The sequence below is a fragment of the Narcine bancroftii genome, chromosome 3 (assembly GCF_036971445.1).
Source record: "Narcine bancroftii isolate sNarBan1 chromosome 3, sNarBan1.hap1, whole genome shotgun sequence".
Lineage (NCBI taxonomy): Eukaryota > Metazoa > Chordata > Chondrichthyes > Torpediniformes > Narcinidae > Narcine > Narcine bancroftii.
The window spans coordinates 132,584,014-132,609,680 of NC_091471.1; the positions used below are offsets into that span (position 1 = coordinate 132,584,014).

At 38.3% G+C, this 25,667-nt stretch overlaps 1 protein-coding gene and 1 non-coding gene across 19 annotated transcripts in view; both read left to right on the top strand.

Annotated features, from left to right (window-relative positions):
• Positions 1-24,877, top strand: part of prom1a (prominin 1a) — a 239,385-nt gene extending 214,508 nt beyond the window's left edge. For 10 of the 18 annotated variants that reach the window (XM_069925132.1, XM_069925136.1, XM_069925144.1 and 7 more), the window contains 10 exons: positions 1,872-1,925; positions 2,379-2,459; positions 2,584-2,652; positions 5,283-5,372; positions 5,474-5,589; positions 6,536-6,559; positions 7,050-7,118; positions 8,625-8,718; positions 18,879-18,923; positions 23,922-24,877. In XM_069925132.1, the coding sequence (XP_069781233.1) occupies positions 1,872-1,925; positions 2,379-2,459; positions 2,584-2,652; positions 5,283-5,372; positions 5,474-5,589; positions 6,536-6,559; positions 7,050-7,118; positions 8,625-8,694 (573 nt within the window). In that variant the 3' untranslated portion in view covers positions 8,695-8,718; positions 18,879-18,923; positions 23,922-24,877. Of the gene's footprint in view, positions 1-287; positions 308-1,871; positions 1,926-2,378; positions 2,460-2,583; positions 2,653-5,282; positions 5,373-5,473; positions 5,590-6,183; positions 6,508-6,535; positions 6,560-7,049; positions 7,119-8,624; positions 8,719-18,878; positions 18,924-23,921 lie in introns of those variants that run through there. The other 8 variants (XM_069925135.1, XM_069925138.1, XM_069925137.1 and 5 more) reach the window with 7 other exon arrangements.
• On the top strand, positions 12,890-12,997 carry LOC138759694 (U6 spliceosomal RNA). Its single transcript, XR_011355036.1, has one exon. It is a non-coding gene; the product is annotated as a U6 spliceosomal RNA (small nuclear RNA).
• Positions 24,878-25,667: the final 790 nt, after the last annotated feature.

Below are 25,667 nucleotides of genomic sequence, written 5' to 3' on the forward strand. Positions count from 1 at the left end.
TCTCAATGTCTCTGATACTATTGGGGGCTGATAATAGTAGGGTTATTGCCCCCTTCCTGTTCCGACATAGCTTTGAACATGTTTTGCAATGTTCATACATTTGTATGTGCCAACTTATTCCACAGTGCTCTTCCTTATTTAGCCTTTTATTATTTTTTAACTTAAGTTTTAGATTTGGATTGTTATTTATCTCAACATTTTAATTTAAACCAAATAGCATGTATGCTCAGTATTATTGAACAAATGTAAACATTCTTGATTGCTTTTTTGCCTTGTTCTTTAAGTAGGGGAGAGAGTTAAATTTCTGGTGAGTTATGGGTGGATGTACATCAACAATTGTAATATGTTTTTTTCTGCTCTGTCATTGTGCAAATGTATACACTCACACAATGATATAATATTTTGTCAATTTCTTTGTATGGTATTTGAATATTCTGATTGGAATGCAACTATGCTTGCACCCAGTAATGTGAGCGACAGAACAGATGGAAGATTTTAGAACTCTTTGCCATATAGTTATGCACTTTACTGAAACAATTTTATACTAAAACCAATTTTGTATAATCTCCAACTGAGGTCAGGTAAATATACAGTAAAATTCCAATAAGCCATCTCCTTTGGGACATTGGTGTAGCACAGATATATTTTTCTGTCTATTAAATATTTACACCCATTAGCACTCCAGAAGACACTTTTTTAAAAAAAGATGTTGCTCACTGGAATATGTGGGAAACAAATAAGTTTAAAGGGAGTGTGGGAATTGGAGCCCCATTGAACCAGATGCCAAGCCATTTGAAATTCTGAACAATTGGAATTTGAATTTTATTCTCCCACAAATGCAAATTACAGCCAGTATAAAAATAAATAAGTAAAATATCTCATTCACCACTCCCTTCATTACATTGACTGGTGATGTTGGTCTGGAGTGATAGCACAGCTTGGGGAATTGGTTTGTTAAAAGCATCACATAATCTATCTTGTTGATAAATTCGGCATGAGGATATCCCATGAATACGGAAATAGGCCCTTTCACATAATGACAAACACTGTTTCGTCGGGTGGTACTTGTGCAATTGGATGATAATAAACTTGAACTTGATTTGGTCAGGTGACTCAGTGTTTTGACACATCTTGTGTGGTTCTGGCAATGTAGTTCAACGCGTGTGGATTTGATTTCCTTGCACCTGTTAAGTGATCGTGTTTCTTCAGGCACCAAAAATTTATCTACCGTAGTTTTCTCAACCTCTTTGTTTCCTTGTATGGTAGTATGTATTTGTTCACATTAAACTTTACTGCATAAATGAATTTCCAATTTTTTAATTGCCACTCCCTGTTCAAATCTGTTATTTTGTGTAATGGGTACTTTAACCATTTTATCCTTCAGGTGATCATGTTCTGCCCACATTAGTTTCTGATCAATTTCAAGGGTTTATTCAATCCTAAGAACCCTTAAGCTTAATTCCTTTGTGTGGAAATTTGTCCTTAACTATTAGGTGTGCCAGTTATTTTAAAGTCAGAACATGTCATGATCTCTAAATTAATTTTAATATTCGAGTGGAATATCGTTCCTTTCCATCATTCCCAGATTATTTTACTTTTTAAGCCACTTCCCCCCCCCCCCCCCACCACCCCCCAAAAAAAATCTCAAATCCATCATCTTGGGTTATTTCTCAGTTTTTACACTGTAACAATATTATACAAGGCCATCATCAATAATGTTTTATTTTCTATAACCTTGCAATTTCGGTTGGATAAACTGGATATTTCCATATAGCCTGAGGGAAGAAAAGTTTCCTTTGCACAATGACTGGTATTGACATTTATAAATATTGCTCTGCTTTTAAACTTAAATGACCTGCTTACTTTAATAGAGCACATTGAACCAAAGTATTGGAACACTGCAGAACGTAGCAGCAGGCTTAAAGGTAAACAATTTATGTATTTTGTTGAATGTTTGATTAATCTTGAAATTGTATATTCTTGCTGGTACTTGCTCATGTTTGATGACCCATCCTGGATTGTACAAAGAATGCAGTGCAAGAAGGAGAAGCCACTTTTGACTCCAGTGCACTTGAGCTCCATGTGGCAAGCTTGAATCAGTTTTTCCTAGTAGATATGAAATTTCTCTTTGCACCTATTTCCATTGAATTGCTAATGGGTTTCAATTTTGACCCATGCAGACTTAAGTTGCAACTTCTCTGTTGTAAGTAACTTCATTCAGGATTGAGAATAATTAAATTTGTTTCCCTTCCATTGATGATTGTGTCGTCTTACTTTGTTCTACAGCAACTTGATTTCTGGCAAGTACTCTTGTTCTTCCATGAGCTCTTGTGCTTGAGTGAGAAATTGGTAGATTACTTTGTGTTACTGCTTCACAGGTGAAAGTGGAAAGTATTATTACAGCCATTGAATCTGCTCAGTATCTGATCCACCACAATGGCACAGAGATAGTAAAGCAGGTAATATGTTTTTTAACCATTCAGCAGAATATCTCATCTTTGATTTATATGATGTGCCTCACACCCTGCTTTTGATCTGCTTCACGTAACTGATGGCATACCTAAAATACATCCTTTTCTCCAGGAAATCCATTACTTCCTCAAGACCCTAATTGGCTACTTCACAGAATATTTAGAATGGGCCAAGGATGCTGTAAGTATTTTCAAACCTATGTTGTAAGGAGATGTTTTGAATAAGTTAACTGTGGGCAGTGAAAAGATCCAAGGGTGTGGTGAGGAAAAAGGGGGTGTCGTCCCTGCCGCGCCCCCAACAAGCACTGCCCGGCCTCGCCACTAACACCCCATCCCATTCAGCGTCACCATTAACAACCCCCCTCCCACTCAGCGCCGCCATTAACAACCCCCCTCCCACTCAGCGCCGCCGCTAACAACTCTCTCCCACCCAGCGCCATCGCTAACAACCCCACTCCCACCCATCGCCGCCACTAACAACCCTCCCATCCCAAGCGCCACCCCCCACCCCGCTCAATGCTGCCACCAACGTTCCCCACCCCCAGCACCTTTGTATGGGGGGAGAGCACTCACGATGTGGGCCAGAGGCCAAGGGGATAACCACCCAAAAAAGTTGGGAATCCCTGGTGTGGAGGCAGTGTGAAGGCATCTTCCATAGACCTGTGGCTAAATTGGAATGGATCCATGTCACTGCTCACACAGGAGCTGATGTACTTCAACACCAGTCTCAAAACATTTCATCACTGTAGGAGTGAGTGCTGCTGGTTGGTAGTCATTTCAGCAGGTTACCACACTCTTTGGCACTGGTACGATTGAGGCCTGTTTGAAACAGGTGAATATGGTGCCCTGCTGTAGATATTGAAGATATCTGTTGATATATTGGCAAGTTTGTTACCACAGGTGTCCTGTGCTCGGCCAGATACCTTGGATTGACTGTACTGACTGTGCTCCCATGGATTTAACAGCTCCGCTCCTAAATCAGGCATTGGAGGAGCCAATGGTGTTTTTTAACTAAAGTCCTTCAGCGACAAGCACAAGGGGTTGTCAACTCTAGGGAGCAGTGATCCGACGCAGGGCACCAGAATCGTGCAGAATATCCTATATTGAGAAGGAGAAGCAAAACAACTACCCTATATGATGGTGACCATGGTGGCAGACCAGTGAGGGATCCACACAGGCTGCAGGTGACTTGTGGTCAAGGGACCCACATGGACTGCTAGAGACTGGCTCATGGGACCAGGTATTGGAACTGGTATTTGAATGGGTGCTGAGATCAAGAAGGGCTCCCGAAAGTCATCTGGCCCTGAAGGCTTCCTGATCATGTTGAAGGTTTGGATTTGAAGCTCAGGTTGCTGATGGATCAAACAGGAGTCTCTGCAGTTGCATAGTCTACAGGAATGCTGGAGGCGAATTCACGGGCACTCAGCGACTCTGAAGGGACACTCTTTTATTTCTCTTTCTCTCGTACTGCAAGGGGAACCTGTTGATATCAATGGTAGCTCTTTGCTTTAAGGCAGGTAATAGACAATTTCATGTAATATTACATGTTCTGTAATAATGACAATAAAGGAATCTTGGATTCACTCTCCTGAAGGCAGCCCACGAGTCCTCTTCAGATACTAACAGGAGAGGATCATCAGGGGACATGGGGGAGCGCAGTGGTTCTTCCTTATTCTTGAGATCAAATTGGGTGAAGAAGGCATTGAATTTGTCTGGGAGTGAAGCTTTGCTGTCTCCTACTGCACTGGATTTGTTTTTGTAGCAGGTTTAGGCCCTGCCACAATTGTTGGGTATCCTTCGTGTATTGCATTCTTGTCCAGACTCTCAACTTTGTCCGGGAGATGGCTTTTCATAGTTTGTACCTCCGCCTTGTGTAGTGTTCATGATCTCCTGGCTTAAGTGCCTGTGATCTTGCTCCCAGCAGGTTCCAGATTTAATTGTTTAACCAGGGCTCTGGTTGGGGGAAAACCTGAACTATTTGGTGAGGACACGCAACCACAGCAGATTTCATAAAGTTTGTAATGGCCCTGCTGTAATTATTTAGATTCACCTCCGAGTTCTTGAACAGTACCCAATCCACTGTCATGAGGCAGTCCAGTAACTGTTCTTCAGCCTCCCACATCCACCTCCTTACTGTCCTGATCTCTGGAGCCTCTCTTCTCTGGCTTTATATGAAGGCAGAAGGAGCAAAGCCAAGTGATTAGACTTGCCAAAACGTGTTCCATTTAATTTGATACTTTGAGAGGTACCCAATATTTTGGTCCTGCCCTGTTCTTCCTTACCAAAAGGGCAGATAGTGTAACTTTCTGGGTTTGACCTGTGAGATATTTAGCAGTCATGCCATTTATTAGCCAATGCTCATTGAATTGTTTATTGTTGTGCCAATTATGATGCAGTGGAGAATGTTTTGCATGCTATCCAGGCAAATCAACCTACATATAGGGCCAAATTAATGTAAGGAGTGGATCTGCTAGGGGAACAGCTTGTATATTTTTTTAAAATGCAACACTCCAGTGACCTTTCAAGTTGCTGGTAAAATGCTGGTCATGAACTGTTTTTATTTATTTGGTGAATGTGCTGTGAGTGTGGAAGTCTGGAATTGTTACCCAATAACAAGGATCAAATCTGCCCAGTCAGGATTGTTTCACTTCCTTCCACCCTCTACCACGCACCCTTAAAATATCTAGGGTTACTTTGTTTTCTGGCATTACTGCTGTTATTTATTTTTTTTAAATTCAAAATAATTAAGTAGCTGGTTTTGTGAAGAGGGGGATTCATTTTCCTCAAAATAATGTTTGCTCTCTTTCATAGATGAACAACGAGGTTGCAGTCTGTAAGCCAGTTGCTGATGTGGTGGATACAGTTGATATGATACTATGCGGTTTTATAGTGGATTCCCTGGTAAAAGAAAAAAAAACATCTATTTTGTCGTGCATGTTGCTTTTGTTTTGATCATGTATTTATCTAAGAAGAACTGTTTTCTGTATTTGTTTCTCTTTTAGAATGGATTTTGGTTTAGTCTTGGATGCTGTACAATATTTTTAATTCCAAGCATTATAATTGCTGTGAAATTAGCCAAATTCTATCGACGAATGGATACTGAAGACGTGTATGATGAGTGAGTACATTGAGAACATTATTTTTGCAATATTTTTAATGTTCTTGGTCTTTTCTCCATTTTGTAAAATATAAGGATTTGTGAACACAAATTGGGATTGTTAGGAAATTTTATTTTTTAATATACGTAGCATTTATTAAAATTGATTTTCCAGAAAATTCTATTTAATCCGAAGTTGAATAAATAGTGATTAGAGCAAATAATTTACAAAATTCTTCTGTCCATTGTACATAAATTGCTGTTCAAATTGTCTGATTTCATATAAAACTAAATGAACTCGACTTGAACAACTGTCCTCCTCAGATCTGAGTTATCCTTGTGTTCCTCCAGTAAAATGGAGAACAAATTAAGTGTCTTTGTTCGGGACTGATCAAAAAATTTTGTTTGCTATTTGCTCTTTTTAGTCCTCAAAAAAAAATCCTTGTGTTGGACAAATGTCGTGCTCTGCAAAATAGTAATCATCTTCTCCCATTCTATTATCCTCTTGAATTTCATTTTTTGCCTCTTAGTAAGTCATGTAGAGAGCTGATCATTTCAGTTCATTTGCTAATTTTTTAGAATCTAAATCTTGCATATTTCTTTTCTCCTTTACAGTTCTTCTATCTCAGGGACTTGGCATTTTACTTTGTGATAACCATTGGTACCCTTTCCACTTCCTTTCAGTTCAGTTTTTTTTAAATTTGAGACATTCATTGGTGCTTTCAGTTAGTGTCAAATGCAAGGTAGAAAACTTGATGATCACTATATTTTTTTTCTTGTGTAAATTTTCTTTCTAAAATATTTTTATTGAGTTTAACCATTTAAAGGCCAGTGAATAGACTTAATGCAAGTTTTTTTTAACATCCAATAAAACAGGCACATAAACATTATTCACGTAAAAAATATAGGCACTGCTTTGATGCTTTTTGTTCACATTAACAGTATTACCATTTCTATTCCTGTGTAGCAATGAGAATATTCCCATGAAAATGTAAGAATTTGTTTTATACTGGTGCACTTTAGGGATTAAATTTATAAGTCTGACAGGGTTATAGTTCACAAACTGAGTTGCACTTATGGTATTGCATGGAAATGTGGGATTGCAGTAGTATATTAAAATAAAATTTCACTTAAATCCAAAATACTTACTGAGCACAATATTTGGTGTGAAAAATAATTGAATTAAAATATTGTCATGCACTTTAATTGTTTGCACAAATGCTTTGAATTGTTTTTGCCTGCATTTATAGATAAAACTGCATGTAAATATTAATAACTTTATTGTAAAATAGTCTAACTAATATAGGATAATGCTGCGATTTGGAAATATATAGCTTTTTTTGAAATGAATTTGAAATAGGTTTAACATAGGTTTCAATTCATTTTTCATTTTTCCACAAGCAGTTTTTAAAAAATGAGTACGTTCACATCCCAGACTTTCCTTTTATTTCCCTGTGCATATTATTTATTTTTTGTTGCAGTTTGGAAAATGGTAGTAATGGTTATCATAATGAACATTCTCATGATATTCAAAGTCCAGTTTTCATAAGGTAAATGCCTTGATGTGAATCTCTGCATGCTACTTTTTTTTTCCCCCTCAAGCTACAAATATATCTATAATTAACACAAATATTTACTGCTCAAGCTAATCAGTGAAAATCCTCAAACTTTTGCATGCTTTTCTAACTAACTTGCATGAATACAGTGTGGGGCTATTTATACTTCTAATAGACAGTCATTTTACCGAGCTCCATAGAAAATGGAATTGATTAACAAAATTTAAAAGGCATTGTAAACAAATATTTTACCACTTTTTTTTGTTTTGTGATCTCATGAAAATCTAAAAAAATACATGAGTGGAAGGTTACAGCATGATCATTCTTATGTATTTGATTGTTGACTTGGACCTGAAATTGGTGTCTGGTTAGTTGATTGCTGTCAGAATATATCTGGACATCAGTGTATGATCTTTTTCTAAAAAATGCTAAATTCTAGGAGAAGATTTCAAGATGCATCTTAAAGCTCATGATCTATATTGGCTTTGTGTCAACTAATGAGTATGGACCAAATGTTCGGATGAAAAATAATAACTGCATATGACAATTTTTCAGTATTGTTCCAACAGTGGAGTGTTTGGTAATTTCAGATGGTATTTCAGATCTGTTGATTCTCTTGGGCATGGTACGCAAGTTCATATGACCTATTTTTTCCAGCATCTCCAATGGATGGCAGAGAGAATATTTGTTTGCTTGTTGTCCGTATTGGTTTCAAAATTGCTCTCATGTTTTGTTTTTTTTTTGTGCGTGGCCAGTTTTTAAGGTTGCATCCCCTGTAGTTTCTTGCATCAGACTTGAACATCAAAACATAACTTAAGTATTTCCATTGTTGTGGATAATAATCATAATCCATTTTTTTTAATTATGCAAAGCTGAATATATTATTTATATAAAAATGTAGGTGAAGCAAGTCTTGGTGTCTTTTTTTGGATCAATTTGAGCAAGGGTTCTATATATCTTTTGGATTAAAATATTTTAGTTAACTTCAGTTACAAAACTGGAAGTATCAGAATTTAAGATGATGCATTATAGTTTTGGAAGCTTTGCATTAAATAATTTAAAAAGCAAGCTAATTCCAACATATGAACTGGCAACAGTTCATGTTAGTAAATGGATGATTGTAAACCTTTTACCTTGATTTGAATTGATCAATACTTTAAAATATTCAGTTTGTGAATAAAACACCAAACTTCAATCATTTTATTAAATTTGAGCATGTCAGCTGATAGTTTCATGAGATTTGTATTTTTTCCCAAATGTTTGCCACTTTGCTATTATTTTAAATGTAGAAACTTTGAGAAATACAGCCATTACAGAAATTAAAATTCTTCATTTTTGTAATAACTTTTGGTATGGTTACTTCCATTTAAACAAAGAATGGGGTAATAAAGAATACATAGTTTTGTTTTACTATAAATGGCATAGTCTCTAAATTGAGTGTTTAATTGTTTAACTGATGCAATAAACAATTGCTTCTGGGTTTTTATTTTGTCATATTAGCGCTCCACCATATGATACTTTGACCAGATTTCCCAGAGCTTCCGCTCCTCCAAAGCTTTCTGGTTGGTGAGACACTCCCATCTTGGGGAATAAGGTACTAGATATACTACATCTTTCACTTGAAATGTTGTGAGACAGCACTATATAAGAAGGGAAGACTAAATAACCTTTTATGACCTTAGTGCTGTGCAATCAGTTACTTTTGAAGTGTAGGAAACGTAAGATCCCATTGATGGCAATGTCCAGATAATCTGTTCTTGAATGTTAATTGATATGTAGAGTAGGACTGCCTGCTGCACCATGTTGTACAGAGATTTCTGCGTCAAAGAGAAAATGTGGATGTCCTGGATGATTTTTGATGCATTCAACAATGTTTCCAGAGATGCTTGTGGGGCAGGGGCAGGTATTCCCGAATATTGTGCACTATAAAAGGAGTATCTGATGGAGTATCTGATGACCCTACACTTTCTGTAGGATGGTTGAGAGGCTCCAAATTTGCTCGCACTTCAAGGCATATATGTGCTTATTTTTATTTGGTTGATGAGGTAAACCAATTCAACGCTGCCACTGTCTATATCATGGGTGGCCAACCTTTTAATTTTTAATTTAGACATACAGCACAGTAACAGGCCATTTCAACTTACTTGTATGTACCAGGGGTGTAGGTAATTGGGTGACACAGACTCTTGAGCCGATAATGGCCTCTTACCATGCTGTATGTTTAGATTAAAAGGTTGGCCACCCCTGGTCTACATTACTGGTCGGAAGCCATCTGCTGAAGCAGGGGCTGGAGATGCAGCTGGCCCACAACTTGGGAAGAGCTCAGCATTGCCACTAGATCCCAGAGAAAGCAACAATACAAACCACTTCAGATCTGTAAATCTCTTTGGTACTGGGGAATCAAAGGTCAACAGATCTGGCTTCTGAGAGCAGATTCAACTGCGTGGTTTCACCTGCAATATGTCTATTATCATCGTGTTGGTAACCCTAGTGTAGGCATTGCCCAGGGTACATGAGCCATCGTTTGTGGTTACAAATGTTGTGATGGATCTCTTGTGTCTTAAGAGGGCTGATGGAGCTAGGCTTATATCTCATCTCAGATATTCTTTCGAACAATTTCAGAATCCCTCAGTCGTACTCTCGATCTTGCTTTTCTGTCTTTATTTTAGTGATTAAATATTTGGAAGGGGACTTAAATCAACAGCCATCTGATTTGGAGCCAAGAATAATCCAAAACTGGTGTGATTGATGTGTTAATTCTCTGCAATGTTACAAAAAATAAGGTCAATAATCAAAACTGACTTGAATGAAGGAATTGTAGCTCTGTTCACCTTAAGATATCAAATTGAAATGGAACATGAAGATGTTTCAATCTTGGTCCACGCTTCATTGAAATTCTAAATGATCAATTTCATTCATGTAACATCAATCCAAATTCCTTGATACCTGTTGATCTTGGTACAAAATACTTTTAATTGATATGCATGTTTATTTGAGTGCAAATCTTACATTTCCATAATTCTTTATGTGGTTATTTTGCTGCAGAGTGGCTTGCTCCAGTTTTGTGGTTGTGTTCCCATTTTTTGGAATTCCTTTAGCATAGGAAATGGGTCCACATTTCCCAAATTTGCTGTTCTGTTAGATTGAGGTTAAATTAGAGGAATCTTTTTATAACTAAACTCTACCTTTCCAATTCCAGCACCAAAGAGGTGCATTATGTTGCAATTTGTGGGCCAGAGGAAAGCAATCTTTCCACATCATGAAGATTGTAATTTTGGGTCATAAAAACCTTCATTTCCAATTGAAATGAATTGAATTTGTCATATTCAAGATGCTGTGGGATAAACTTGGTTTTGCTTCCTATCTTGTCAAGTTAGTCATTCTTGAGTGCAAAAGTGTGATACACACACATATATATACACCTATCTCGGCTGCACCATTTCATCGGATGCAAGGATCGACAACGAGTTAGACAACAGACTCGCCAAGGCAAATAGCGCCTTTGGAAGACTACACAAAAGAGTCTGGAAAAACAACCAACTGGAAAACCTCACAAAGATTAGCGTATACAGAGCCGTTGTCATACCCTCACTCCTATTCGGCTCCAACTCATGAGTCCTTTACCAGCATCACCAACGGCTCCTAGAACGCTTCCACCAGCGTTGTCTCCGCTCCATCCTCAACATTCATTGGAGTGACTTCATCTCCAACATCGAAGTACTCGAGATGGCAGAGGCAGACAGCATCGAATCCACGCTGCTGAAGATCAAACTGCGCTGGGTAGGTCATGTCTCCAGAATGGAGGACCATCGCCTTCCCAAGATCGTGTTATATGGCGAGCTCTCCACTGGCCACCGAGACAGAGGTGCACCAAAGAAGAGGTACAAGGACTGCCTAAAGAAAGCTCTTGGTGCCTGCCACATTGACCATCGCCAGTGGGCTGATACCGTGCATCTTGGAGCCTCACAGTTCGGCGGGCAGCAACCTCCTTTGAAGAAGACGGCAGAGCCCACCTCACTGTCAAAAGACAAAGGAGGAAAAACCCAACACCCAACCCCAACCAACCAATTTTCCCTTGCAACCGCTGCAACTGTGTCTGCCTGTCCCGCATCGGACTTGTCAGCCACAAACGTCCCTGCAGCTGAAGTGGACTTTACCCCTCCATAAATCTTCGTCCGCGAAGCCAAGCCAAATAAATATATATATACACACACACATATATATATATATATATATATATATATACATATATATATATATATATATACACACACATATACATATATATATATATATATATATATATATATATATATATAAAGTACAGAGTGCAGTGTTACAGAGAGAAAAGGTTTAGATAAAACAGTGCAAGGACAGCATTTATTTTATAATTGAAAGGTCTGTTTCTGTTCAATAGTCTGATAACAGTGGGAAGGACCTTAAATCTGGTGATATGCATTTTCAAACTCTTCTGCTATACAGGAGGGGGAGAAGAGAGAGTGAAGTGGGCCTTTCAATATGTTGGCTGGTTTCCAGAGGCAACAGGAAAATTGAGTCGACGGAGCGGGGTGGGATTGGTCTACATGATGGCCTCAGCTTCATTCACAACTCTGCAATTTTTTAACCATCGTGTGCCGAGCAGTTTCATCCCAATCTGTTATCCCAATCTGACCAGACGCTTGCAATCATGCATCTATTTTTTTTAAAAACTTGTCACTGGGCATGTGCCAAATTTCTTTATTTCTGAGCAAGTTGAGGCTTTTATGCACTGTTACGTTGCATGGTTGAAGCAGGACTCATTGATGGTGACATTTAAAGTCTTGTCTTGCACATCACTTAATTAACTAAGGCTCTCCATTATCTCCATCTCAGCATCACTGATAGAGACAGGGGTATGTGGTTCGCTCTGCTCCTGAAGGCAGTGATCAATGGAAGTCAAATAATCTTAACTTGATGCACAAGAATTAGCTATTATTCAGAACCCTTGGGTGTAATCCCCCCCCCCCCCACCCCCCGTCATCTGTTTTAAAATTAGTTAAATTTATTTTATGGCTTCCACTTTTAGAATCTTTTCCATGTGCAGCATTACGTCACATTATATCACCTTACATTAAAATCCCATCTATTGATGATTCAGTAAAACCAACTTTATTCCCTCCAGGAGCATCCAGTGGATTTGACACATTAACTTGTTCAGAGATGTGGTATGTTTTTGGCATGGATACTTTTGGGTGTTTTTTTTTCTATTAAAGAATGGTTGAATTCTTCATTTATTGTCCATTTCTTTCAACATTGTGATGTTAGCATATTCACCTTACTAAATGTGTTTATATTTAGTAAGTTCCATGATTCCAAATGTAACTCTTTTGATCATATTTTAAATTCTTCCATATCATTTGATTTATTGACTCTATCAAGATATTTTTCTGTGACAATTTCCCTTGTACTTAAAGAATGACCATTTGTTTTACTGAACGATTTCATTGGATATCCGCTGTTCTCTACTTTATACCACTATTAGGATTTTTTTTTCTTGAAGTGGCTCTTTGTACATGCATAGTTTTGATTGTCATGTTCATATTTGTCAAAATATTTACTTATATGTTTTCATAAAGGTAATGATTTTTTTAAAACCTGAAGAGCATTTTCTACTTGTCCTGAAAAAGATGTAAATTTAAATCCACATGAAGAATTAATAAACTTGTGCAGTATGTCTGTTGAGGAAATACCATCAAGAAGCTGTTTTCTAATTGAAAATAGCAAGCGTGCTTGTTTCGGCAGCACATCAACTAAAATTGGAACGATGGAGAAAAGATTTAACATGGCCCCTACACAAGGATGACATGCAAATTTGTGAAGTGTTCCATATTTTCAAAGAAATACCAATAACATTTCAGTTATTGACTGAAATATTGTGGTCAATAACATTTGACTGTTATTGTCTATTAAGATGCTGTAATTTATCTGCACAACACTGCAGTAGTTATTTACCTTTCATTTAACAAAAAGTGGTTACTTTAATGTTATTGTTGGACACTGGATTTGTTGTTAGCTAATTTTAAATATGCAATTAATTATGGATGGAGTACAGTTGTATCTTGTAGTCTCAGTTTACTACTAATTGAAAAGTAGTGCTTGATAAGCAAGAAAATGTACCAACGAATGTGAAATCAAGTGTCATGCATAACAAATACGTAACCTTTAATCAGTTCTTCATATTGGTTGATAAGAATATTTTAAAATACTGTTTTGTAATATTCTTCCTCGTGAAGCCTGATCTTCCCCTCCAAAATTCTCCTGTCTTCCAGTTGATTTCAATTCCACTGATCCTGAATAGAGTAAGCAAGCTAATGCAGACTTCCCTCTATAAAGAGAATTAGGGTGCAGTATGATTCTGGTACCCATTTACTTCACAGCATTTATTACCACAAAGGATTTGCATGTAAGAATTGCTGATGCTTGTTTTCTCCATTCCCATGATGACCCAGGTCAACAGAAGAGTTAAATCTAAAATAATAGAAGCAATCTAGTTCTGAAGGAAGCCATTTGACTCACAGCTTTGGCAGTTGAAAAATAACAATCCTGTCTCAACTACCCATTCAGCAGCAAGTCGAGGCTCTTCAAAATAAAAAAAATGCGTATTGTTAACCTAGGCAGATCCAGATTCCAAGGCTAAAACCTATTTCAATCTGGCAACAAAGCTAGCAATAGGAAAAAGGGAAGCAGGAGATAGGTAAATTCCAAAGAATAATTGATTGGTAATTGAGCGGAAATGAATGTGCACAAAAGCAGTGTAAATTAAAAGCTATTGCCACTGCAGAAGTGTTTTCTGACAAAAATTTCTTAGGCTTTCCCCTTTCATTGATTAATACGGAATAAGTTAATATATGTATGTTGGTGTAAAAATTGCTGTGATACTGAATTGGATCAAAAAATGACACTGAACACCATGACACATGATTTTGGAGTGAAACAAATGCTGTGCTGTGATTTTAGTTGGTACACAAAAGTGCTGGAGTAACTCGGCAGGTCCCACGGCATCCATTGGAGGCAAAGATGCAACCAATGTTTCAGGCCTTAGCTCTTCATCAAGGAATGAGCAAAAGCAGGCAGGTACCAGAATAAAAAGGTAGGGGAAGAGGGAAGAAGGGCAGAGGGAGGAACACAGGCCAACAGAAAAGACATGCATAGAAGGGCATGAGAAAAAAGGTGGGAATTGATTGATGTAGGGAAGTAGCTCCATGAATGCAGAGATGGAGGGAAGGAGATAGGGAAAGGGAGCAATAGGGGAACAACAATGGACATACAATCGTTATACACTTCCCTCCCCCATACCAAAGGTCTCCAAGCCTTTTGTTTCATCCTCAACAACAGACCTAACCAGTCCCTCTACACTACCTTTCGGTTGGCATAATTTGTCCTCGCCTTCACTAACCACTTTTGACTCATTCCACTTTCTCCAAGTTGAAGGGATGGCTATGGGTACCCAGGTGGGGCCCTAGCTAGTCTTGCCTTTTTGCTGGCGATGTGGAGCAATCCATGCTACAAGCCTTCAAGTCAACTCTCCTCAACTCTTTGCATCATTGATGACTACATTGGTGCTGCCTCATGTGCCCATGATGTGTTCGACCTCATTCAGTGTGCTGCCAACATCCACCCAACTTCAAATTCACTTGGTCCATCTGGCAATACTCTCCCATTTCTCAGTCTCTCTTTGTTTCCATCTCAGGAGACAAACTCGGCAGACATTTTCCACAAGCCCACCAACTCCTGCAGTTACCTTGACCACACCTGTTTTCACACTATCCCCAATAAGGATTTGATTCCTTTCTCGCAATTTTTTCATCTACTCCTAGGGAGAGGTCTTCCATGTGAGATCATCTGAGATGTCCTCTTTTGGGGATGGATTGTTCTATGCCATGGATGTGCTTTGTAAGTGGGAGGTTTACAAAGGTGAAATTTTGAGAGAAATTTTTAAGTATTAGGATTAAAGGCAAAGTTAACAGGCATAGGGAACATTGGTTTTCGAGGGATCTGGTTAAGAAGAAGAGAGAAGTTTATAGGAGGTATAGACAACAAGGAGCAAATAAGGTACTTGAGGAGTATAAAAATGCAAACAAAAGTGAAGCAGCAGGGCTAAAAGAAGACATTTGGTAGGAAAGGAGGAAAAATCCTAAAGAAGTTCTACAGGTATATTAAGAGTAAAAGTATAGTGAGAGATAAATTTGATCCTCTTGAATATCAAAGTAGTCAGCTACTGATGGAACTAAAAGAGGTGGGGGAGATTTTAAATGGGTTTTCTGCATCTGCAGTTACTCAGGATATTGGCACAAAGTCTATGAGGTAAGGCAAACAAGCAGTGAAGTTATGGAACCTGTACAGATTAAAGAAGACTAGATGCTTGCTGTCTGAAGGAAAATGAAGGTGGATAAATCCCCAGGGCCTGACAAGGTATTTATTTAGACGTTGAGGGAGCTTAGAGTAGAAATTGCCTGGGCCCTAGCAGATGTATTCAACATGGCCTTCGCCATGGGTGAGGTGCTGGAGGATTGGAGGGTAGCTCATGTTGTTTCATTGTTTGAAAAAGGCTCTAAAAATAATCTGGGAAATTATAGGCAGGTGAGGCTGATGTCAATAGTAGGTAAGTTATTGGCAGGTATTCAAAGAAATCAGATATGCAAGTATTTGGATGGATATGGACTGATTAGGGATATGGCTTTGTGGGTGGTTGGAAATGTTCAACAAAATTGTAGAGCTTTGTGACAAGGTTACCAGGAAAACTAATAAAGGAAAGACCCTGGATGTTGCCTACATGGACCTTAGTAACCTCTGACAAGATCCTACATGGGATGTTAGTCAGGAATGTTCACTCAGTGTTCATAGTGAGTTATTAAATTGGATTAGTCATTGGCTTTGTGGGAGAAGCCAGAGAGTGGTAGTGGATGATTGCCTCTATGATTGCAGGCCTGTGACTTGTACTCTGCCTCAATGATCTGGATTATAATCTGGTAAATTGGGTCAGCAAACTTGCAGATTACACAATGATTGATTGGAGGTATAGGGAACAGCGAGGCAAGTTTCAAAACTTGCAGAGGGATCTGGACCAGCCAGAAAAATAGGCTGTAAAAAAGCAGATGTAATTTAATGCAGGCTTCTACGAACTAATAAGATCTTATTAATGCTAACAAAGGAACAACATGATGAAATTGTACAAGGCATTGGTGAGGCCAAATTTGGAGTACTGTGTACAGTTTTGGTCACCAAATTATAGGAAAGATATAAACAAAATAGAGAGAGTGCAGAGAAGATTCACGAGAATGTTGACAGGATTTCAGGGTCTGAGTTACAGGGAAAGGTGCAGACTGGGGCTTTTTTCTCTGGAGCGTAGAAGATTGAGAGGGGACTTGATAGAGGTGTTTAAGATTTTAAAAGGGACAGACAGAGTAAATGTGGATAGGCTTTTTCAATTAAGAAAGGGGGAGATTCAAACTAGAGGACATGGTTTAAGATTGAAGGGGGGAAATTATAAGGGGAACATGAGGGGAAATTTCTTTACGCAGAGGGTGGTGGGAATGTGGAATGAGCTTCCGGCAGACGTGGTCGAGGCGGGATCATTGGTTACATTTAAGGAAAGACTGGATCGTTACATGGATAGGAGGGGACTAGAGGGGTATGGACCGGGTGCTGGTCAGTGGGACTAGGAGGGTGGGGATTTGCTACGGCATGGACTAGTAGGGCTGAACTGGCCTGTTCTGTGCTGTAAGTGGTTATATGGTTAACAATAGAAAATACACCACTGGTAAATTCAAAATAATAGTTTTTATTAAACTATTAATAATAAAATTTCTTACTTAACTCTATCGTAAACCCCACTATGCACAAATGTGTGTTTAAATCCCAAACTGTTACGGTTTATGCTTGATTCTGGAAAAAGTCAATTTTAAAGTCCAGTTTCAAACATCTTGTTGAACTTGAAGATCTTTTTAAATTGTGGTTCAGAAGTAATTATGAAGTTAGAGTGAAGCATCAGATTTCTTAAAATTGTTGCTCAAAACCAATAATGAAGTATTTTGAAACATCAAATGATCAGACTGCTTTAAAATTCACAAATTCCTTTTGTAGAGTCATTTTCAAACGAATGAAATTCTTCAATCCTCCATACGAGTGATTTTACACAAGCTTCCTTCTATTTTCCTTAGCAGTTACGTCATTTGTATCTTTCACAATGATTTCAAACTTCTTAATCAAAAGTGACCATTCCTCTGGACACAAATGAGGCTGCCTCTCTTTTCCTAAAAGAGCAGTCAGAGTGGCTATTTTCTTTTAAAATACCACTGGGTGTTCCTTCTTTTAATAAGAAGAACACAGATCCTTTTCAAATGATTTTGAAACTTCTCTTGACAGAGAAAGCAATCCTGTATTCACTGGAAGTAGGGATTCTTCCAACTGGTTTCAAAATGTTTCTCTCTCTCTTCCATTTATGTTTCTCTGAAATCATATGACACGACATCACTACTCTATTTGTCACAATTTGTCACTTCACTGGATTCAAACTGAGAGATTGCTTTGTTGAGCATTTTGCTGTGTCCACTGCAATAATTGGGATTTCCCACTGGCAACCTATTTCAAGTTCTTGCCCTATTCCCTTGCCAATATGTCTATGAATGGTCTTGTACACTGCCAGACTGAACCTCCCGCAAATTGGGGGAACACCACCTCGTTTTTCATCCAGGCACCTTTCAGCCAGATGGCATTAACATCAACTCTGGTTTCTATCAGGTCGGCCCTGTTTCTCCTTTTCACAATGCTTTTGCCTCCTTTCCTCTAGCTTGTCTCTTTCTTCCTTGTCCCTCTGTCCCTTTCCTCCAGCTCTGCATTGACAGAGGTACCCCCTCCCCGATCAATTCTCAGCTTTTTTTCTCTTCTGCACTCGTATCCATGTCCATCTATGATCTATTACATTTTGGCCTCTGCTCCTCCTCTGACCTTTCTTCCCACCTCTTTTCTCCCTCCCCACCTCTCCTTTATTCAAGCACCCGCCTGCTTTTTTCTCGTACCTTCATGAAGGGTTCAGACTCGAAACGTTAGTTATATCTTTGCTTCCAATGGTCACTGTAAGACCTGCTGAGTTTTCCCCAATATTTTTGTGTACTGAATCATTTTGGATGTTACTTATGAATGATACATAATAGGAAGGACAGTAATCTTGCATTCCACTTAATTTATTTACAACAATATAATTTCCTCATTGAGATCTTGAAAAGGAATTGAACAATTTTCAAAGGGAGACTCAGTTTGCTTAATTTAAAGTGGATCACCAGGAGTTGCCTGAGAAAGAAAGTGTGAAAAACTTTCTCCTAATTTGTCTTTTAAAAATCTTTCTAAATGTTCTCCAGCACTGTTGAAACTGCTGTCTTATTTTGTAGATTATTCTTAGCAGTAGAGGGCAGTGGCAACTTTTGAATTTCAGATGTGTGTAATGTTTTATGCCATCCAAATCTATTCTAATAATGTAAATATTTCACTTGAATTTAATGTCTTGTATTTTAAAGATGTCATTGCAGGTAAATATGTAGAAATATTCAATATGAATTTGACTATCAATGCTACACAAACAAATTAGATACTTGAGAAAAGCTTTTCACTGAACTAAATGGATGAGATATTTCAAAAAATGAAATGGAATAGCTAAAATGCAGAAAGTGAAGTAATTGTATTGAGTTTAACCTTTTGCATTTCTTCCTGACACTGTAGCAGTATAATGGAATACTGGTAGAGGAACTGAGCAGTTTCTTTAAGGTATGTTTCTTAATTGTCTTTATAATTTTGATTTAAATAGAATTACATTTGGTTTCAAAAGTTTTAATTGAAAATGCAGCTGAATATTAGGACATTTCTTATTATTTTGGTATGTAACCAGATATTTTCAGTGCTCTTAATGGAAAACTAAGCTGAGAGGCAACTTTTCTGCAATTCATGTTCTTAGGGCACTAAACTGAAATTCTTCTTGATGTTTTAGGATACTTGGAAGAAAAGCACAAATTTCTCATTCACTCCAGACATTGTTTTGCTTTATCTAGTGTTTCTATTCTCTTGTAATGTTCTCTAAATTCAAAGTCTTCCTTTTTGTTTCACTTCTTCAATATATTTTTGTTCAGTAATTTTATGGTTCCTTCTCCCAAGTTGGTTTTATGAACACATCTAAGCTATTCCCCTCAAATTATGACTTTGACACATTCTAAATTCTCCCTAAATTTCAGTTTTAAATGTATTGCTCTTTTTTTCCAGTCTCTGCTACAAATGGAAACATTAGCTTCTCTATGGCCTATCCGTCAATCCCTTTATCTAATCCTGATGGCCTTGTTAACTTGTCCCTTGTGTCTCTATAGTGAACTGGGATTCACTAGAAGTGTCCTGTACTAGCAACTGGTTCTGCCTCCTGGCCTCTCCACTGGGGGCCCGTATATAACCCTGGTTTCCTGTCTAAACCCAGAACCCCTCTGAAGCCTGTTCATGAACACTATCTTTGTTGTAAGCTATTAAAAATGTTAGTTCTCCCTCCAGTTGAGTGTGAGCTTTTATCTACACTACAATCTCAAGAGTTTCACTGAACTGGGAATGTGATATACAAAGCCAAAAAACTAAAGTACAGAGAGAGAGTGGTGGGAGTGTGGAATGATCTGCCAGCAGAAGTGGTGAATACAGGCTCATTTGTAATATTTAAGAAGAATTTGCATGTGTGCATACATGGATGGGAGAGCTATGAAGGGCTATGGATAGTGTAGGTCAATGGGACTAGGCAAAAAAATGTTTCGGCACAGACTAGAAGCTGAAGGGGCCTGTTTCTGTACTGTAATGTTCTATGGTTCTGCATTTATTTTTGTGTTTTTAACAATGTTGAAATAATTTTGGGGTTTCTAAGTCAGTCTACAGAACAGATCCACTTTTATTTTGATCTTAAGTGCAGGTTAGCACAAGTACTTTGGAGCTTGAGCAAGATTTCAGACAGGAACAATATTTGTAGCATCTTGCATGTTATGGGCAATATATTTGCATTGATAATAGCTGGTTATCATTTCTGAAAGCAGCTGTAAATAACTGGCACAGAGATTAAGAAATTCAAATGTCTGTTAGGGAGGTAGTCATTATTTACTAGCGCACTGTGTGCAGGGGGTGGGGAGGGTGTGGAGAGATGTTTACTCATACCTGGAAATGAAGAGCAATGCTTTGGAGATGGGTTTCAATGAAATGTCTTCACTTAGTTACATTTCAACAATTTCTTTTGACCAAGTGAAAAGGGCTGATACTCAGGTAGATGGTGTGGTGAAGAAGGCATTTGGAATGTTGGCCTTCATAAATCGGAGTATTGAATTCAAGAGTAGGGAGGTTATGATGAAATTGTACAAGGCATTGGTGAGGCCAAATTTGGAGTACTGTGTACAGTTTTGGTCACCAAATTATAGGAAAGATATAAACAAAATAGAGAGAGTGCAGAGAAGGTTCACGAGAATGTTGACAGGATTTCAAGGTTTGAGTTACAGGGAAAGGTTGTGCAGACTAGGGCTTTTTTCTCTGGAGCGTAGAAGATTGAGGGGGTCTTGATAGAGGTGTTTAAGATTTTAAAAGGGACAGACAGAGTAAATGTGGATAGGCTTTTTCAATTAAGAAAGGGGGAGATTCAAACTAGAGGGCATGGTTTATGATTGAAGGGGGAAAATTATAAGGGGTACATGAGGGGAAATTTCTTTACGCAGAGGGTGGTGGGGATGTGGAATGAGCTTCCGGCAGACGTGGTCGAGGCGGGATCATTGGTTACATTTAAGGAAAGACTGGATCGTTACATGGATAAGAAGGGACTAGAGGGGCATGGACCGGGTGCTGGTCAGTGGGACTAGGAGGGTGGGGATTTGCTATGGCATGGACTAGTAGGGCCGAACTGGCCTGTTCTGTGCTGTAAGTGGTTATATGGTTATTTGAAATATTTGTAAGAATGAGAAGACTATTGAGTGTGAGAGGCTAGGGTTTACTGTTATTGTAAGGCTATAATCATTTTCTTAAGTTTATAAAGTATGGTGCGCTGAAGTAGCAGCAAATAAGCACAAACTCAAAAGACTGTACAACAGGTTTTATTCCAGTAGAAGTATGAAGACAAGTTCAAGCCTTGGTGGTCCCTGTGTGACTGGCTCAGGTTGGCTGATTGACAGCCGGCGAGGTGGAGTCAGCCCCTTAGGTGGTCTTCCTGCAAGTACAGAGATCGCCCCCTGTAGTAGGCTGGTGGTCATTTCACCACATAAAGTGAAGCTATAAACTTAATTAAAAGCTGTCTAAATAGTTTGGAGCATTTTCCACAATATGAGCATAACTGTCAAGACCAGCATTCATTACCTGGCTTGAACCAACTCCAGTCATACTGGAGAAGTTACTCCAAAAGGTGATGGGTGGGCAGTTCCAGAATTTAAATCCAGGAATGCTGACAGTCTGGTAACTCTAAATCAAGATGTTGTAGGGGTCAGAAGGGGACCTACAGGTGGCTTTGAACTCTGGTGATTGAGGTCATGGGTTTGGAAGGGTGCTTTCAGTGTAGACTGGGCAAGTGAAAGAGAGAGTTTTGTAGATAGTATAATAACATCCACAGTGCATTGGTGGAGAGGTGAATGAATATTTAGGGTAGTTGATGCAATGCCAATCAGGCTTGATAGTGTCAAGCTACTTTGGTCATTGGCAATGCAAGACTGCAGATGCTGCAAAAGGGGATTCTTGGAGGGACATGGGTTGAGCAGCTTCTTTGGGATGTTGGGATAGAGGAGGAATTGTTGATATTTGGGGTCAAGACCCAGCATCAAGAATAATAATAGAGGGAAAATGGACAGTATAATGAAGATGAGAGGTGGTGAGCCAGGGCCAGAAAGTGATTGGTGGATTGAGGAAGGGTGACGTATGATGGACAGCTAGCAAAAGTGATCTTTTGAAATGTGTGAGTCATAGGTGCATGGAATCAGGAAGGGAAAAACATATAAATGACTGATTGGGGAAGGGTATGGGAAAGGGGACAAAAATAGGAAGAATAGAGTTGGATCAGGAGGGACATAACAGAGGTGAGGGCCTCATGAAATTAGAAAATTCAATGTTCATACCATTTGGTTATAGACTACTTGGAGGAAATATGAGATGTTCCTCTAGTTTGTGTTGGCATCACTCTTACATTGGAGAAGTCAGAGGACAGACAGCTTGGTCTGTGGTCAGGAAGGAGTGTTGAAATGGCATGCAAATTCGAGCTTGGGCAGAGGGCTGGTGTTCTCTGCAAAACAGCCACTATGTCTGGCTGACTGGAGAGGAGGCCTCATACAATCAACAAGGTTGGAGGAGGTGCATGTGAATCTTTACCTTTGCTGCTGATACAATGGTGTTAAGGGGGAAGGTGTAACAAGGGATGCACTTCCTGCAGTTGCAGGGTGCCAGGGGTTGGTGAGATATGAGTGCAGATGAATGAATGAGCTAGGGAATCCTAGGGAGAGTGGATCCAGTAGAAGGAGATGGGTGAGAGGGGAGGATGTGGCTAATGGTCTGAACACTCTGTAGCTGGTGGAAATGAAGGATAATGTACCAGCTGTAGGGTGTAGTGCAGTGAAAGGGGAGGCCAAGGAGAACCTTGTCCTTTTGGGTGTGGTGGGGGGAGGGAGGGGTGAAAGCAGACATTCAAAAAAGGAAGAAATTCAAAAGAGGGCTCTATCATCCACGAAGTTAGAGTTATTGGTGATGTTTGCTCCAGATAGGTGGAGAGTATTACAATTGGTCCTGATTTGTGTCTGGTGAATAGTGATAAGATCTTGGATCTCGAGGACAATCGCTCTTTGTGAGATGATGCCCAGTTTCTGACCTTGTCTGAGTTTCTTGTTGATGATGATGCTAAGGAACTGGTGAGGGCCAGAGATTACTCTCCTGCACAGACCTTTTGTTGGAAATGGTCATTGTCCAATACCGCAGTGCCAAGATTTTGCTACCTTCAGACATGGACCACTCCATTTCATGGGGAGTCATGAATGGAATTGAACATTGTGCCATCACCAGCTTGTGATCCCATCTCTGATACTATGAAGCAACTAAATATAGTTCAGCCGTAGACACTGCTGATGAACACCTTTGGACTGGGAAGACTCCCTGCAGCCACAACCCTTTTATTTGTGCATGGTATAACTCCCAACTACTGGCATGTTCCCTTGAAGTCCAATGATTTCATTTCTGCCAGGGTTCCTTACTACCACATTTGGTCAATTACTGTTTTATACTTGCAGTCAGTCACACCTGCCTCACCCTTTTTGAGTTACTTTTATGATCTTTGATTTGTTATGAAGGTGGAACTATTGACTAATGGGGTAATTTATCACTCTTAAGGATTCTGCCTTCCTTTTTTTTTGGCCAATGGCTTATTTCTTGGTAGTGGGTTTAGATTTTTTAAAAAATAATAAAATATCTCTACAATATAATCTGATTAAAATGTGGGATACCTTGGGTGAAATAATATGATTTAAGGGTAATGTATCTTGTTTGACTTTTAACATATCTGGATGTACTCTATTTTTGGGTGTGAAATTTCAATGTTAACAAAAAGAAAGAAATTAAGGATAAATTAAATTTGTAACTTAAAGCAAGTGTAAAGTCGAAATTGTTTTAAAGAAAACTTTCAGATGTTCAATTAACAACCTTCAAATGAGCACTCCGCAAGAAATTAATTTATTCTTGGAAGCATAGTTTGATAATGGCCTGGTTTCACATCTTTGTGTTATTTGCCTTCAATAGGAGGAACTCATGTACATTGGTGGGTACAACAGTTCACAGCAGAAGGCCTGCAGATAATTCCAGTCAACGTGCACCTTATTAACCACGAGTTAAGAAGCATTGGGAATATACAATTGAATATACCGTGCACTTAGAAAAACAAACTTGAGGTCTATGGTCAAAAGGTATCAACATTATTAACAAATCTTGCTCAGTGATAGTTTAAAGACAATCAGATACTCTTTTTCTGCATCACAAAATGTTATTTGTACATTTGTTTTGAGCAGTATTTAGTTACTGTTCCACAAAATGCTGCTCGCGTGTTTTGGTATGAGATGAATTTTCTCTTTTGACTTAGTTTATTACTTTAACACGTGTGCTAACCATTTTGATACGTGTGTGTTTATTAAAAAAATTAAACTCCCAGTTTAAATGTGTTTCCAGATAAGCCACGTATATTGCATTTTGCATTTTCTAACGTAGATTGTTTTGTATACATAACTGTGAATTGGATTAAATATTTTGTGAAACTAAATTTAGAAATGTTTGAATGCAGCAATACACTATTATAATTGGATTTGTGCTGTTGTGGTATATGGATAGCTGTTCAAATTAAGAGATTTTTGTTAAAAATAGCAATGAATCCTAAAATACATTTCAAGCTTTTGAAGGGTGTTTTTCAATGGAAAATAAGAATACTTTTCTAATTTAGACTAACTTTTTTTGAAAATATTAATAAAGACTAGAGTATTTTACTGAAATTGGTTAGAACTTTGAAATGACCATATTGCTGTCATACCAAATAATAATCATGTGCATCAATTAAAAGGATACAGTGGTCAAAATATTTAAATTAGAGTTTGTTATGGCATTGTGTAGCTCATTTGATTTTCTTGTTAGGTAGAATGTGCAAATACTGTATAGTTTATCCATTTTCTTTTAGAAATTAATTTGTAAATAATGTTAAAAGTTGTAGATTTATGGAATTTCCTCTATTTTGAATATTCAATAAAATGTCTTGGATATTGTTTTTTTGTGATACTTTGTGCAAAAGATCCAAATGTTTGACAACGAAAATTCCAAATGTTGACTATGCATTACACCACAATAAGGTGCAATTGGAAATCAAGGAACAAACTGAAAAATTTGCTACATTTTAAAATTGTTGCTCTTCTCCCACCAACCCAATTAGATCCCTAAATGAATTCAGCTGTGGCATGTGACCTTGCTAGGGCTTCCAAATTCCTGGTTTTTAATCCTTTGCCAAGATGTTTGAGACTTCGATACTGAAAGTTAAGCAACAGGGGCCTTGGCTGCTCTTCTGTCACATTTTCCATTTGGCAAGGAACCCTTTGGGGAGGTGAAAACAAGCGGTGGCTTTGGGTGGCAATCTTTATTCGTATTTCCTTTCACTCTCCCACTCTTTTTTGTGTGGATTTCTAATAATTGCTATCTTGCATAGTTATGGCAGAATTTTCCAATTTGTTTCCACTAACCATTACTAAGTCCTCAGTGACTTATCCTGCTCATCACCTGACCTGATTAAGCTTCATCTTTGACAGCAAAGGCCGCAAAGCTACATGGATGCTTTTGAATCCTCCTACCATTGAGAATCTTTCTATTAGAATAAACTTGAAAATTATTGAAGTTTACACCTACAAGCACAAACATTTTAAAATAATTAAAAGTACTTGTGACCTATGTGACTTGTGTCCGACTGTAAATACAACTGAATTTTTTTAAAAATAAGAAACTATATAAAATTTA